This window comes from Ursus americanus, chromosome 18 (assembly GCF_024610735.1).
Source record: "Ursus americanus isolate L20-20 chromosome 18, mUrsAme1.1.p, whole genome shotgun sequence".
Taxonomy (NCBI): domain Eukaryota; kingdom Metazoa; phylum Chordata; class Mammalia; order Carnivora; family Ursidae; genus Ursus; species Ursus americanus.
In genome coordinates, this window is record NC_142144.1 from 19,430,965 (window position 1) to 19,447,392 (window position 16,428).

The following is a 16,428-nucleotide window of genomic DNA, read 5'->3' on the forward strand; positions in this document are numbered from 1 at the left end:
TTGGGGTTGAGGAATTGAGGAAAGAGAGGAGGAGGGTCCCAGCTAATGAGGAGGGAGCAAAGAGAAGGCACTGGGGAAGTGTCATGACCTAAATTGTGTCCCCCCACCTCCCCAGTTTGTACGGTGAAGACTTAAACCCCACCACGACTCTAGCTGGAGACAGGTCTTTAAGAGATAATGAAGGTTAAATAAGGTCAGAAAGGTAGAACCCTAATCTGATGGGCTGTGGCCTTAGAGGACAGGAAGAGAGAGCTCTCTCTGTCTCACCGCCATGGGAGGGCACGAAGAGAAGGTGGCTGTCTGCGAGAGGGTTCTCACCGGAAACCAACTACACCGGCACCCCGATCTCACACCCCCACCCTCCAGCACCGTGGGACATGCCCTTACCCGAGCCACTCCGTCTGCGGTCTTTCCTTACAGCAGCCCGGGCTCATCCACAGGACTCGGGCAGCTGGAGTGAAGAGGCAGGCTAGCGGGAAACCAGCCAGGAGCCAGGGCCGTCCCGCCAGCCACCTCCTTGCTGGGTGACCTAAGCCAGCTGCCTAACCTCTGAGCCCCAGTTTTCCCATCTGCAAAACGAGGCTAACAGGACTGTCAGGGAGATTTGAACCAACTGACAGAACACGCAGCACAGCGGCTGGCCTGTAACAGCTAACGAGACACGGCCACCACCACTATTAATAATGACAAACTGTTACGGCATCTTGAGCGCTCCGTGGGCCCAGGGACGCCTCCTCCTGATGTGTCTGCCACACTGGGGCCTACCTGACACCGTCTGAGCATTTGCCCTTCTCCGCATCGGGAAACATAAATCAGGATGGTTCAATCGCCTCTGTGTTCATATCTTCTACTGATTTAAGAAGGCCTGAAGTCGCTTGCTATGTACCGGGACTGTTCTAACATACTGTTCTGACTCTTTTCATCTCAGGGACAACCGGGGAGGAAGTCCTAGGATTATCTGTCTTACAGATAAGGAAACAGAGACCCTGAAGAGGAGAAATAACTTGATCAAAGTCACATAGGTAGGAAGACATGGGACCAAACCGGGATACAGGCATTTTGGTTCTAAGCCACAGTGCACTGCAGAGAAGGGAGAAAACTGCAGAGGGAAGCCGGCCCACTTGACCCTGGGGCAGCCCCCACATCACCTACTCTTGACCTTCCACAACCAAAACAGACTCAGAACCAAGGTGCTAGTGGGGAAGCAGGGGGAAGGCAGACTACCTGATTTTTCTGGCTGCTGCTTCCTCCGAGGGGGCTGTCTTGAGCTAGAACCCCTTGCTGAGGACCAGAGCCCCCTGGAAAAGGAGCAAGCCTACCCATCCCCCGAGTTAGAGTCATCGGAGGGCCAAAGAGCCTCTTAGCTCAGTGAACCCCAGGAGCCACAGGACCAGCGGGTCTGAGAAGTACGAGGGGACAGCTATGGCTTCAGGGAAGGAGGACAACCCACCAGCCAGCCAGCCACAGAAGGGGACATCCTGGGGGTGGAGGTCTCCCTGGCACTGGGGCACCAGAGCCGAGGTGGGCAGACAGCCTGGCAGGAACGGGATGAGATGAACCCAGACGGAAGGTTCTGAAGTCGGATGGTCCCATGGCCAATCTCAGAACTGCCACTCTCAAGCTGTGGGTTCCTGTGCAAGTGACTCCAATCCCCCTTCCACGCCTCAGTCTTCACATCCATACAATGGGGACAAACACAGCAGCTGCCCCACAGCACTATGATGCAGAGAGACAAGGCAATGTCTGCAAGGGACCCTGAATGGTGGCCCCAGTGGAGACGTTTACACATATCTACCGTCTCATACAGGGTGCAGGGGAGGGAATCATGCAGAGGACTCAGGGGAAGGGCCTGACATAGTCCAGACGTCACTGCGGGGGCCGTGGAAGTACATCAACAGGGGTTCGAATCCCATCACTATCACATCCTGGCTGGTGACCCTGAGTGAGCTGGGAGCCCCATATCCACTCAAAAGGTCTCGTGAAGATCAAGAGCAATGTAAATCCAGGACCTCATCTAGAGCGACTCACAGAGCAGAGACGCCCAGGTCGATGGCAGCTGCTGACGGTTACTGAAACTGCTGCTCCCTGCCCGAGACCACGCGGATGCTAACAAGCAGTCCTGCTAGTCCTGAGGCTCACTGGGCACAGCGGTGGAGCGCAGGGACCCCGTCGGAGCCTGAATGCCAGCCCGCAAGTCTCGGTGGGGCTGCTGGGCAGGCAGGCAGCGAGGGCTCGCCCTGGCTTGGCCCTGGCTGGTCCTGACCCGGACTGCACAAAGGGTTAAGCCGCAAGGAAGGGTAGATGTGCTTCCAGGACAGCAAAGAGGCTCCTGGAGACAAAGGGTCCAACCTGCCTGTGTTCCCCACAACTGAGGTCACAAGGAGGGAAGGGAACAGAACAGTCTCTCCGCCTAGAATACTGTCAACCCCCTTTCTTCACAGCCGACATTCAGCAGCTGAGCCTGAGGTCTACGAGCATTTGCCCATCCCACCTGAACAGCCTCAGTGTCCCTTCCTGCTCCCAAGGACCCCACCCCCAGCATCATGACGTCCTGGTGGGAGGGAGGAGTTGTTGGAATCCGACAGGCTGGGCATCCACACACCCTGCGACCTTGGGCTAGACTCCATCTCTGAGCCTCAGTTCCCTTGTCTGTTCAAGAAGGACCGTGATCCTTGCCAGCATGGGGGTGGGAGATAAGCCAGGGAGCTGGGCAGAGTGGATTTCCAGGGATGGCAGCTGCCATTATGACAATGTCATCGATTCATGAGGACCCCCCCACCTCTGGGAAGCCTTCCCTGCTTGCTCGAGGTGGTGTTAGACCCCCTCTCTGAACACCCATCTGGCCCCCACAGGAGACTCTTACACTGGAAGCCACGTGAACCCCCCTGTCGCCCACAGGCACTCCTTTAAATGGGACACCCCCTGGCCTTGGCAGCGCCAAGGACACTGGCAACCTCTCTTCTCCCGGCTTCATGCTTTAGATTTATGAGCCCAAATGTTGCTTTTCTCGGGTGCTTTGCATTTAATTAGGTGTCCTAATAACAATGGGATCACTGAAGTACTTATATCACTTTGAATTAGGGGTGTAGCATCTTCTAACTTCTTTAAAAAAATTTTTTTTCATATATCATTTTTTAAAATAGAGCTCATTATTTTAATTATATCCATTTAAATGTACAGTGGAGCCCTTGGATATTCTCAGCACGAATCATTAGGTATATTAGTGAAAAAGCACTCGGAATCTATCTACATGCTGACACTCCATAATCTATTCTATTTGTGTCACTGTAAAATAGATTTATATATAGATAACTACAAAATAGTTGCTCAAGATATGCTATGAATTTTATATTTAACCTGAGTCACACTTCAACATAAAATCTAAAGTCAGGCACTAAAAGGATATCTCTCTGTAAGTATGTATCGTCTGTGGCCACTGGTTACTGCTCATGCCAGAATCCCAAGAGAGAAGCCAGACCGAGTGGGTCCCTGCCCAAGGAGTTCCCCAAGAACGCAGACCCTTCGTGAAGGCAATGATTCTCAAATTGTGTTCCTTGAAGGCCCAGAGGTTCTGTGCACAGCAGTGACCCAGAAGTACCCAGGAGGCCTGAATAAAGAGGATGGCATTGAGTGGGGCTCCAAGACCCCTACTCTCTGATTTTAGCCTAATGTATGTATAAATGGGCTTCTTTCTCCCTGTAGTGGGTTAAATGGTGCCCCCCTACCCAAGACATGCCCACGTCCTAATCCCCAGAACCTATGAACATGACCTTATTTGGCAAAGGCTCCTTGCAGATGTATTTCATTTCAGGATCTTAAGATGAGATCACCGTGAATTACCTAGGTGGGCCCTAAATGCAATGACAAGGGTCCTTAAAAGAGAAGCACAGGGGATAGGACGGACAAAACAGGGGACAAGGCAGAGAAGGGGAGAAGGCAACATGACCACAGAGGCAGAGACTGGAACGATGCAGCCACAGGTCGAGGAATGCTATGGCCACAGAAGCTGGAAGAGGCAAAGAACAGAGTCTCCCCCAGAGCCTCCAAAACTGAGCGAGAACAAGCTTCCGGTTTAAGCCTCCCAGTTTGTGGCAATTTGTTACAGAAGCTACGGGAAACTACTATGCGGCGGTGAGGTTTGCAAGCTGCTGCTCTCTACTACCCTCCCTTTTCTTTTGCTTTCTTCTTCCTCATCCCCAATGCTGTGCACAGCCCATCCAATGTGCCTGCACAGCCTGCCTAGGAAAGTTTCAGAAGCACATCTCTTCCTCTGGGTTTTACCAGATGGTTCTTCAACTGCTTCGACCTACCCCGGCCCATCTGGCATTCATGAGAGCCCTGGAGCCAGATGCAGAAACTGAAGCCCAAAAACTGGGCCCAAGTCTGTCTGGTTCACATCCACAGCCCAGCCCAGGCATGAGTCCTGGGGCACGGCAGGAACTCAATCAACGTTGTGAATGGAGGGCATGCCCAAGGTCACACGACTTCCATTGACCAGAAACAATTTTTCTGACTCCTATCCTGGTGCTGTTCCCACTAAACCGGACAGCCTAAGACAGTGCAACCAAACAACGTTATCAGTGGATTTGGGGCCCAAAGACAAATGCCACTGCTGGCCATGAAGGATGAAGAGTCCTAGAACACCATGTGGCCAGGAGTCAGACAGCTCTGTCTCTGGGTGTAATTTGTCCATCATGCCACCAAAAATGCTAATGCTTGAAGCTCTACCAAGTCACAGTAGTGACGGGGGTTCTCAGCACGCTGGACGTCATCGTGCCCTTGCCTAACTCGGTTTTCCCATCCGCATGACAGGTGCGCTGGAATCTACAGCTGTGGCAGAGGCCAGACCTCTACCCAGCGGCGTGTGCGTACCTCCCTGCACAGGCCAGGGAGCAGTGCCTCCACCTGTACCCCAGGGCTCGGCCTGAAGACCACCCCACGTCCTGCAAAGGCTCCTGCTTACTCACTCTAGCACTTCAGCCACCTGAAACAATGTTAAGGGTGGTGGAAAAGCTCTAATCACAGTGTGTAAATAATGGCTCGGTTAACTCCCGCTAGAATAAAACTTCATTAAAAGCCTCCACTCATTAGGAATGAGGGTTAAGTAGCCTCAAGCTGAGCTTAAATACACTCTACGTGGATGCATGGACTCACGGGCTGTTGAAGGAACTTAAGCCATGACCTCAGGGGCCGCACGTACCCTGCTGCGGAGGCTGACTGCTGACCAAGTCCTCCAACGCTACCCATGTGCCCACCTACCGATGATCTAAGTGCTGCAAATGCTTCTTACCTATTCACAGGTGTCAGCAGGCCCCTCCTCGGCAATGCTTCCAAGACCTTGAGGTTTTTGCCTCCCCCATTCCGCCAGGGCTGCTCTGCCCAAGGCTTCCCGTGACCTCCATGCTCCTAGAGCCTATGGTCCCTTCTCATCCTTGGCAACCTCGTCCTCTGTCGGCAGCCTCAGATAATCCTCCCTCTCCCCTCTGTCCAACTCTTTGCTCCCTTGGCTCTGTGCTCAGCTGGTGGCCTCCTACCTTCTGCCCCCTTCGCCGTCTCCTGCTGACTCCTCTTCGCCAATTCTTCACCCTTACACGCTGACATGCCCCAAGGATCAGTTCTAGAACCTCTTCTATCTTTATCCACACTCACTCCCTAAGCAAGCTCATCCAGACTCGGGCTTTTAAATATTAACGATGTGATGATGAATCCCAAATTCTCTCTCCAGCTTGGACCTCCCCTTGAACTCCAGCCCTACACACACAGCTGCCGGCTAGACACCTCCTCCTGGATGCCCAAGAAGCACCCGTATTTAACAGGCCCTAACTGAGCTATTGCTACACCCCTTCCCCAAGTCCAGACTACAATCCTGACTCCTATCCCAGTGCTCTTCCCGCTAAGCCCTGCAGTCCACGACACCACAATCAAATAACCACAGGCTTCTCGATTTCAGTTAGGAGCAATTCTAACCCTCCAGCTTCTCAGGGCTAGACTCTGGAACGAACCTGTCTTCCGTCCCCCTCACTCCGTACTAATGAGTCTACTGGCAAATCCTGTCAACTCCACCTGCAAGGTATGTCCAGAACCTCACCACTCCTTACCAGCCCCTGGTTCCAGCTGTCTTCCCTGCCTCCTGTCTTATTGTCAACCACACAGCCAGTCTCTGGCTCCTACCCCTGCCCAAAGCCCCAAAGTCAATGTTCAAAAGAGCAGCCTGGGTGACCCTGTTAAAGCAAGCCAGGTCATGTCACCCCTAGGCCCCAAAACCCATTATGGTCCCACACCTCACCCACAGCAGCAGCTAGAGCCCTGGCCCTGACCCCCAGGGCTCCCTGGGACACACCCCAGGAGCCCGCTGGCCTCCTCTGCTAACACACTTCCTTGCTGGCCACACCAGTGACCCAGCTGTGCCCTGAGCACACGGCGCCTGGGGCCTCTGCCCTTGCTCCTTCCTCTGCCCCTCCCGGCTGCCCTCATGGTCAGTCCTCACTCAAACACCCCAGAGCCAGTGGAGACATTCTGGCTGCTCGACCTAAACCACCGTGCGGCTGACCCCGGCCCTGCCCACACATCGCCCCGTTCCCGGCTTTACTTGTGCTGCTCACTATTCACCCTACGTTTATCTACCACGTTACCACTCATCCTCTTCACCGTCTGTCTCCCCAGCTGGAACGTGAGCTCCGGGAGGACAAGGACTTTCTCTTGTCCATTCCCTGTCATATCCCAGCACCCACAGCTGCACCTGGCACACGGACGGCCATCAGTAGACGCCTATTCACTGAAGGAGCAAAGCCATGAGTCCTGGAAAGGGTGGTGCCAGCGCAGCCTTCGGGGCGTCTCTCTGTCCCCTCCCAACCCACGAAGAACGTCGATGGTTTAACTGCGTCAGTTAATGTTCAGAACCGAAGACGGCATGGCCCACCCCCTGGCCCTCGGTATCACATGGCCAGGAGATGTTGAACGGGAGCCACATTCTGAACAGAGAAGCTTATTCCAGAAGGGCTACACTCTCATCTTACTTCTCTCCAGCAGGAATTTTCTCAGATGTAATGTGCTCTTCTTTCCTCCTGAAATGCCAGAACAGGGTAGCCGGGGATGCTCTGACACCAACTCTTTTTCTTCTCCAGCTTCGCTGAGACAGTATTAACACGTCACGATACGAAAGGTGAAGGTGCACGATGTAAAAGCATCTGGAAACTCCCGAGGACGCAGGCCCGCTACGATGAACATCACTCGGCAGATGCGGGCCCTCGGGGCCCAGGACGGGGTGCTGAGCTCCCAAGGTGGCTGCTGTCTCTGACACCCATCCATCCGGGAGCCTGCAGCCTCATCCCCGTGGTTTCTGGGAATGCCCTCCTCTGCTTCCCACGGGCTCCTGCTCCGAATCTGCCCTCTGATTCCATGTGGTTGACAGAGACCTCCAGGGCCGAAGGCCCTACCCCACTGTTTATGTATCCCCATGCCTGGCCCCTAGCAGACGGCAGCTAACGTCTGCTGAACGACACACACAGAGAACAAGCAGAGGTGCATACATCAGCACGAAGGTGGAGGTGACTATGGCAATGAGGGGATGAGGACAAGAGCAGCTATGGCGTTCTGAGCAGCCATGCCGTGCCAGGCACGGTGCTTCACCCCACATCCACGCACCACCCCGCTGGATGCCTGATAGATGCTAAGCAGTTCTGCTTTAAGACAGGAAAACTGAGGATTAGAGACACAGAGTGACTTTTTCATGGTCACACAGCTTTCTACTGACAGAAAGATACGCATGCAGACGTGCCCGGCCCCAAAACCTGGGCTTTCCATCATTTGGATGATTTGTTTTCCCTTCTCAAAAGGAGAGATGATTAAAAACACAAAAACACTTGTTTTTTGAATGAATGAACAAAGTCATGATTAATCAACCAGAAACTCCCAAGAGAAAGGGAACATACACCCTCGTCTCCTCCTGTATCCTCAGCATCCAGACGGCACGGGGCACATGCTCGACACTTAACACAGTAACAGAGAAATGGGATAAAACTAAGGAATCAGGGGCTGCACGTCTGCTACAGAGAAAGGGTCTGGGCTTTATGCTCACTGTCGACCTCTAACTCTCCTTGACGCGTTCCAAAATGGCTGCCGTGTGCAGACGTGTCCTGTGGACACAGAGTCTCCTGGTTTTAGGGACAAGGACAGGAATCGTAACAGGGAGAAAGGCTACAGCTTCCACCAGCCTGGAAGGACTGAGAGAGAGAGAACCTACAGTGAAACCCCACTTTCCACAAACCCCGGAAACGGGGCCTGTGTCTGTATTTACTATTCCAGCCGTGTTTCAAATCTCCACATCATCACCCATGCCTTCATAACCCTCAGAATTATCTGCACTTCCATTTGTCATGTATCACTGATATATTTTAATAAATAGTCAAGTAGAAAAGATGAGATTAATAGATTAAAACTATTAACCTATTAAACAACTCTTAACAGTCTAGAAATTCAAAATAACCTACAATGCATAAATATATCATTAGTTTGAGATAATTCTTAGGCACTTAATTTTCTTCAGTGTATGTTGTCAGTCAGCCACGACGCCAGGTAATACTGCAGTTCAGAAAGGCAGCGTGAAGATTTAAATATTAAGAGTTAATTCCCTGGTTAATTTAAACCTAAAATAGAGAAAAGCAGGAGTCTTGAGCGACGCTGTCAAGTCACAAACTCCGACACTTAGCAGGATGGGACCCTCCGGGTAAATCTGGGAACTTCACTTATGGGTGTCACGGCATAAGGAAGGTTGGCCCGGGTCGTTAAGAAGAATTACCGTTAACAGCATTTTAAAGAGACATAGCATCTTCGTTTTCCAGCGGGGGTAGCAGGGGGGCAGTTCGGACTCCTTGGCAAGGTGCACAGCCCTCTCAATACTCACTGTGTTGAGTGGCTCCCCTCACCCCACGGTGACGACGCTGCAGACTCAGTTCTCACCCAGACAGAATTCCCTCGACCGGCAGGTGGGGAAGGGGAGGCCCCCACGGGGACCCTGACCACCATCCTGCAGAGATCCTCTGCGGCACCCACAGGGTCCCATGCAGATCCCACAGTGCAGCCAAGTCAACCAGGGGAGACTGAGGCGGTCCCAAAGCTGGTCCTCACGCTAGCTGATGTGACGGCAGAGAAGAAAGACTCTCCCTCTGCCACCAACATGATTTCCTACTGAGGCTGTGACTTCACTACTATCCCCCCACGCCCCTCTCTGACACCCAGCACCTCTGGCCACTGTCTCCTGGCAATGAAAGGTAAAGAAGCTCCCCAAGAGGACCCACTCCGCTCCCAACATCCTGCCCACACTGCCGGCCTGCCAACGTGTCCCTGACACAGTCCAGGTCCTTCCTGAGTGTCTGGTGGTGAGCAACTAGATGCCCGGCTGTTCCAAGTTTCCTCACCTACCCACACCCCCCTCTCCACGCACGTGAGCCAGGGGAGTGACCACGCACCACTAAGGGATGTTTAGGAGATCTGAGGGCTGAGATGTGCATAAGGCAGACAGCCCGGCTCCATGCACAGAGTGGGGCTCCGTCAGTGTTCAGTTCTTTTCTTCTGTCCTTCCCAACCACTTGCCAGACAAAAATGTGGAAAGTCTGGTCAAACTATGAAAAACATCAGCTCTCAGGCCATGGACGGAGTACTCCTAAATGAACACAGAGGGGCATGGCCACCCCCCCACCCCCACCCCCAGTGCAGCAGCAATGAGGAGGCGGACGAGGACACAAGCTGCAGCCAAGTCCCCGCAGGATGGGCAGGTGGGAGCGATCAGGAAGCTGGGTCTGGAGCCTACTGACGCGGGGAAGCACCACACTCTGCATGGAAAGCCGGAAGAAGCGTAAGCTAAGGGTGAGGATCTTTCTCTTCCATTAGCAGAGCTGGACAGAGGATGAGGCTGTGGAAGTTTCCTGACTTATCTTCCTGGAGGAAGGGCCTTTGGCGTCAAGGGCCTCCACAAGCAGCCAGGTTGGTTCATCCTGTTACCATTCTCAAGACTGTGCTTCTTCAGAACAAGGCAAGACTTCCAAGTGCCTTGAATGGTGAAGAACAAGACGCACAACAACGTTCTCAGTGGGCTCAGGGAGCACAGGGGAGAGACAGCTGCTGGGTGCATGTACTGAGCAAAGGTTCCCTAGGGGCCCCAGTCACCTCCCTCGGGTGGACCACGCCAAGCTTGAGAGCCACAGGGCCATTTGGCAAACATGATTCACCAGTTTTGATGTGCATTAGTTTGCATTTCTGTGGCTGCCTCCGGAGGGCAAACCGAAGAATGTGCCTGAATTTTCAAGAATCCGCCATATCTGCAGAGTCTAGGTTTAACAGTAATTGATTGAGCAGAGAGGAAACTCAGCCCACCAAAAAAGCACTGGCCCCCCAGGGAATGAGTATATGACCCAGAGTCAGCCTGCGATTTATGATTTTTGTGGCCCAACTTTGTCCAAAGTTCAGTAAGCTGAGACTCTATGTTTCCGGAAATCAAATCTGAGCTCCCATAACAGCAACATAAACCTAGAGTCAAGATAAAGACGCGCCCTGGCTAGAATATACCCAGAATTCTTAAATAATTCATTCTGCTAATACCGTACTGGTCACTGACCACCATCGAGCCTACTGCTACTGCAAGCTTTCCTAACAATGAAATCAATTTGTTTAGGGCTACTTTTATTTTACTGCTGAAAACCAAAATGCTAAACAACAAGATATTCTTTAAAAAATAATTATGCAGCTGCACACATGGTGATCAGATTAAGTAAGAGCCCACCCGTGAAAAATCTTGGCTTGAAGGACAAGACTTGGCTAGGCCCAAAGCTATTTTACTCTGCATGTGACCTTGGACAAGCCCATTCCTCAATTTCCTCTGGGGAGGGGGGGTAGCATCACAACCTCAGAGGGCCACTGGGGGGACCAAGGGAGATCTGTGCATGATCCTACATGACACAGTAACTGGATCGGGGTAGGCTTTCCACCCCCACCCTCGTCCCTGACTCCAGTCCTCTCTCCAGTGTCCAGACTCAAAAAGAAATCAATCGCCATCCCACTGCTATCTCCTCCTAGGAAGGGAATCCAGCATGGTGGTGATAAAAAGATAAACGTTTATTGAACACCTACTATGGGCCAGGCACTGTGCTAAGGGTATGCACTATTACCATTATTATTACACTTTATCCTCACTGACAACACTATGAGGAAAGGCCTAATATTCCCATTTTACAGATGAGGACACTGAGGTCAGATAAGTAGCCCAAGATCACACAACCAGGCAGTGGATAGCCCCAGGATCTGAACCCAGGCAGTCTGGGCTCCTCAACACTGTGCTAATAAGCTGCCTGGCCCTTAGTGGGGCTAGAGAGGAGGCAAGGTAGAAATCTTGCAGACCAGCCACGGAGAAGCTTGCATTTTTAGATGGAGAACTCACAAAACGCTTTGCTGAACCGAATTCCTCGGACCTGAAAAGTTAATGGCCTTTCGGAAATTCACTTCCAAGCCAACTTTCTGAGGTCCTGCTTGTCCTGAACCCTTGGCAACATCTCTTTAATCTTGCCCCTTGCAGTTTATTCACCTCCTGGCAGCCGGTATGATCCTTTTGAAACCAAATCATATCATGCCAGTCCTCTCTGCTCAAAATCCCCAGCAGCTCCCTGTATCTCATGTAGGGTAAAAGTCAAGGTCTTGACGCTAGCCCCCAGAGCCCTATCGGTCACATCAGCCTCCTTGCTGTAACTCCAACACAATGTACACATTCCTGCCCCAGGGCCTTTGCACCTATTGTTCTCTCTGCCTGGATGTGTTTCTCCCAAATGACTGCTTGGCTCAGCCCCTCATTTCCTTCAGATCCATGTTCAAATGTCTCCTTCTGGTGATGCACTACGCCTTCTGGATCTCCCAATCCCCCACCCTGCTTCCCCCTACAACCTCGCAGCACTGTTTATCTTATGACACACCATGCATTTTACGTATTGATTACACCTCTTCCACGCTTACTAGAATATGAGCTCCATGAGATTTCAGTTTTGTTCACTGCTGTATCTCCAGCACCCAAGTCAGATCCTAGCACTCAGTAGGCGCTAGGTACTTGTGGAATGAGATTTGGTCTTATCACTCCCCCAACCCACCCCAAATCTGTCTACAACACCCTGATGGCTTGTTAGGCGACTGGTCCACACAGCAAACAAATGAGTCCCTTAACCTCTTCTATCCCTGGTTGCCTTATCTCCAAAATGAGTCAGTTACTCCAGATTATCTATAGAGCCCTAACAGCTCTGAAAACCTTCAACTGACAAAAAAAGGCAGAATTCTTCATTACCACAAGCCTGTAGCTACATTTACTTAATTATAAAAACTGCACTTCCTTTAGAATGTTCCCGAGTTAAGGCCCCACAGCCCCCGCGCCTCTCAGCATAAGTGAGGCTTGGCTGCCGTTGTGCTCTGTGATTTGTAACCTGCACACCAAGTCAGCATTAACCTCAAGTGCTGGGATCACTGGTCCTGTAAAATCGACCCAGGCTGGGTTACAGAGAAGGAAACCAAACCACATTCGGTTGTTTCTTAGGATCAGAAACACCACCTCTCCTTGTCCCCCTCAATTTAACACCAATTCCTTAGCAGTCCGTGTGTTGGTTTTGGGGCTCAGCCAGAGGCCCTCTGGAGAAGTAACAAAATTAGGTGTTCTGGGCCAAAAGACAAGCGCTGGGAAGAAAGCAGACCCCAGCGTAACAACCAAGTGGAGTGGAGGCCTGCGTCAGAGGCCCGTGGGGGACGGGGGGGGGGGGGGGGGTCCTTCAAGGTCATTCCCGGCCAGGGTCGCAGAGCCTCACGCTGACCTCAGAGAGCCCCGCACCTGTGTTTCTCCATCTGGAACAGGGACTAAATGCATCTAACGCTCTACAAAGTCCCAACATGTCTAAACGCCACAGGGCCAAGGCCAGGGTCAAATTCACAAGTGGCCTCAGCTTAGGCCCCCACCTTAGTGTTCTCTTGACATGTAATGCGTTAATTCACTTCTCAGACTGAACGCTGGGTCACGATACAATAATACTGTGTTTGGTTTCTCAAAGACGCTCTATTAGCTTTAATTACAGAATCAATATAAACTCAGTTGTTGAGCTTCTTCGAGGTCCCTGCCTTCTTGACGAGCCCCTAGCCGATGGCTCAATCTCCGGCCCCTCACAGACTCCTCTAACATCTGTTAACTGAAAACTTCATCCCGAGAAGGGGGAGGGCACAGCGGTTAAGCATACACATCAAAGAAGTCAGACCTGGGTAGGCATCCTGGCTCTATCACTCACTTTCAACTGGGCAGCCTGAGGCCCGTACACATCTCTGTGCCTCAGCTTCCCCACCTGTAAAGTGGGAATGAGTACCTCCCTTCATAGGGCTGTTATAAAGATAACAGTAAACTAAATCACTTAGCTCAGAGCCTGACACAGAAGTGCTGACTGAATGGTAGTCATTATTACTAGAAATTTCTTCTTTACATCTCAAGTCAGACACAACCCTAAGACTTGGGCTGGCCCTTCCTGGTGCATATTCTGGCACCGTGGTGGTAACACAGGGGCTCCATCACTGAGTGTGTGCAAACCTAGGCGAGTCAGGCAGGGCAAAGAGATGACACAGAGACCATCCTCCCCTCCTCTGACCAGGGCAGGCATCGCTAATCTATCCCTGCACTGTTCTCACTCTGACTGCAGCCTGTGGCTGGTAAGACTCAGTTCAGAACTCCAGGCAGCCACTACCACCATGGAGGAATCTGCCTGCTATCTTCTGACCTGGTGTGGGGGAAATTCACGCAATAGAAAGTAAGGGCAAGGACCACCCCCTGCATGAGAGGCATGAGAAACAGAGGGAGGTCTGTCTCTGTCCACTTCTGTAGACACTCGAGTGTCTGCTGGATGACCACGTTAGTCCCGAATCCATGGCAGCAGGTGCTCAATGAACACGGAGGACAGTGGGAGAGGCTGGCCAGACCCTCACTCAAACACAGCACTGGTGAATAGAGAAAGCACCCTGTATTGGCAGGTTCAAGGCCTCACACAGCCCCTTATTCACCACATGACCCTGAGCAGGGCCGTCCCTCCCCATGTATCCAATGAGAGGGTGGGACTAGATGAACCCCAACGGCCCTTCCAGTCCTGACATTCCAATCCAGGGAGCACTTCCAGGCACCCCCAGTCTAGGGACTCTCACAGCCCCCACAGACCACAGCCTCACGTACTGCTCTTAACACAAAACCCCATGACCAGGGGCCTGGGCGACAGACACAAGGCACTGGGCAGCTGCTGGCCCCACGCATCCCTGCCAGCATTCACTGGTCCAAGCCTGGCGGCCCACTCCTCTATTCCAGCCCACACTCCTGGCTCCTACATCATCCCCACTTCTCCTTCTATCCCATTCAGGGTATCCGTCCCATTAACACTGAGGACCCGCTAGAGGTTTCTGCCCATGGATCTGCCACCCTAAGGGGAGAGGCAGAGAAAATTACACAAACACGTGGAATAAAGAAAGCGTGAAGAGCCTAGGAGGAGCACAGGCCCTTCAAGGAGAAGTGCAGGGAAGGTTTCTCTGAGGGCAGGATGGGGTCAAGACGTGAAGGAAGATCAGAGAAAGAACATTCCAGACAAAAGGAACAGCAGCTGCAAAGGCTCTCGGCAACAGCCAGTTGAGGCAAGGGGCTGGCAAACCCTGGACTGTGTATTTATGTCTTATCGACGGTGCTTTCACATGCACTGGCAGAGCAGAGAGGTCGCCACAGAGACCTATGGCCTTCAAAGCGCAAAACAGATCCTATCTGGCCCTTTACAGGTAAAGCTGCTCAACCCCTGGTTTAGAGTGTTAGATACACAGAGAGAAGGTCAGGGCAGCTAAGAGAGACTGAGCAAGAGGGAGACTGACACATGAGGAGGTGGGGGGGGGGGAGCCAGGCTGTGCTGGATGGGGTGGGTCACAATGACCTCCAGGCTGGCATCTCCGCCTCCACTCTGTCCACCTCCAATCCACCCTGCGGAGGGTTCCCCAGGTGATCTTCCCAAAACACACAAACATGTTACTCTTTCTCAAATAGCAATGGCTCCCCCATGGTTTCCCAAAGCATGTTCCAAGGGACACTCGCTCCACACCCAAACTTCGATGAAAGGGTTCCATGGTTAAGCAAGTTTGAGAAACATGGCATTCTCATCTCAGACGTCCTCGAGCACACACACTCGCCCACAAAAGACTAAGAAGCCCCTCAGCAAATAAATTTGTCTAACTTTGTTTAACCTACTGTCCTTCAAAAACTTGCTTGGCCGCAAACTTCTTTTTTCCCCACAAAAATCTCCCAACATTCTAAAGAACTAGTGTTCATGGGCTACAGGGCAAATTCCTGTGCCCGGCATTCCTGCTCGGACCCCACCCCCAGTAGGTAATCCTCGAGCCAGGTCCTGATTTCGCGCACACGTGTGTGTGTGTGTGTGTGTGTGTGTGTGTGTGTGTGTTTGTGTGTGTGTGTGTGTGTGTGTGGCCTGGAGTACCATCTCTGGTCTGTCCCTTGCCTTCCTCCTGCCTCCAATGCCCCCAGTAAAGGTCATTTGGCTGTTCCAGCTCTGGCCTCCCTGAGGCAATGGCAGGAGCGGCACTCACATTTACCAAGTGCCTGCCTGTGCCTCTGGTGGCAGACGTCCACTGCAGGGGCCTATCCAGAGTCTCTTCCTGCCTTCTTCAGTAATGACAGCCCAGCTTTCCTTTAGGGGCCAACCCCCATCTCCGGCCAGCTCCCAGGGTGAGGACACAGCCCTGGTCTGGCGAAGCAGAGTATTCCTTCCCCTGGGTGGTGAGGGGTGACTCCCCCTTCTACCTGAGAGGCGACTGGTTCAGGGAGATGAGCACTGGACGCAAGCTGGGCCAATGAGTTCCAGACCAGGACGAGTCAGGCTGCTATGGAGTTCACAACACAGCAGCCGAGATGGGATTCAAGCCCGGCCCTCCTGGCCGCTCTCGCACTTCACCTCTAATTTACTCCCGACCTGAGGGCCCAAAGGCCTGTTCAGGATCTCGTCATCTCTGGTGCGTTCATGGCTGCTCAGAGAGGGTACCGGGAGGGCTGGGAGGTGCTGCCCATAACCGCACAACCTCCGCGGAGTATCCATACTTCTCAGCCAAGGAAGCTGGCCTGGCCCACCCATCCCCTCTCAGGGGAAAGGGAGGACCAGAGACAGGTGGCTGTTGGTGGTGAAATGGGGAGAGGGAGGGGTCCGACTGGGAGCAAGGGAAGGGAGTGTACCTGCTCGTGGTGCTTTTCCTTCCAGCTGCACTGGCTCCGTCAGCCTGCAAAAGAAACCCAAAACACCTCCATCAGCCAAGGAGGGAAACCCGGATCCTACCTACTGTCACCCCACCAAGCTCCCCCTCAACACCCGCCTTCAGACAGAGGGGAGAACT

The 16,428-nt window shown here is 52.6% G+C and overlaps 1 protein-coding gene across 16 annotated transcripts in view; it reads right to left on the reverse strand.

Moving 5' to 3' along the window:
• Nucleotides 1–16,428, reverse strand: part of ZNF618 (zinc finger protein 618) — a 177,740-nt gene that overhangs the window by 65,992 nt on the left and 95,320 nt on the right. For all 16 annotated transcript variants that reach the window (XM_087869445.1, XM_087869441.1, XM_087869453.1 and 13 more), the window contains exon 2: nucleotides 16,271–16,314. In XM_087869445.1, coding sequence (XP_087725571.1) covers nucleotides 16,271–16,314 — 44 coding nt within the window. The remainder of the gene's footprint in view (nucleotides 1–16,270; nucleotides 16,315–16,428) is intronic.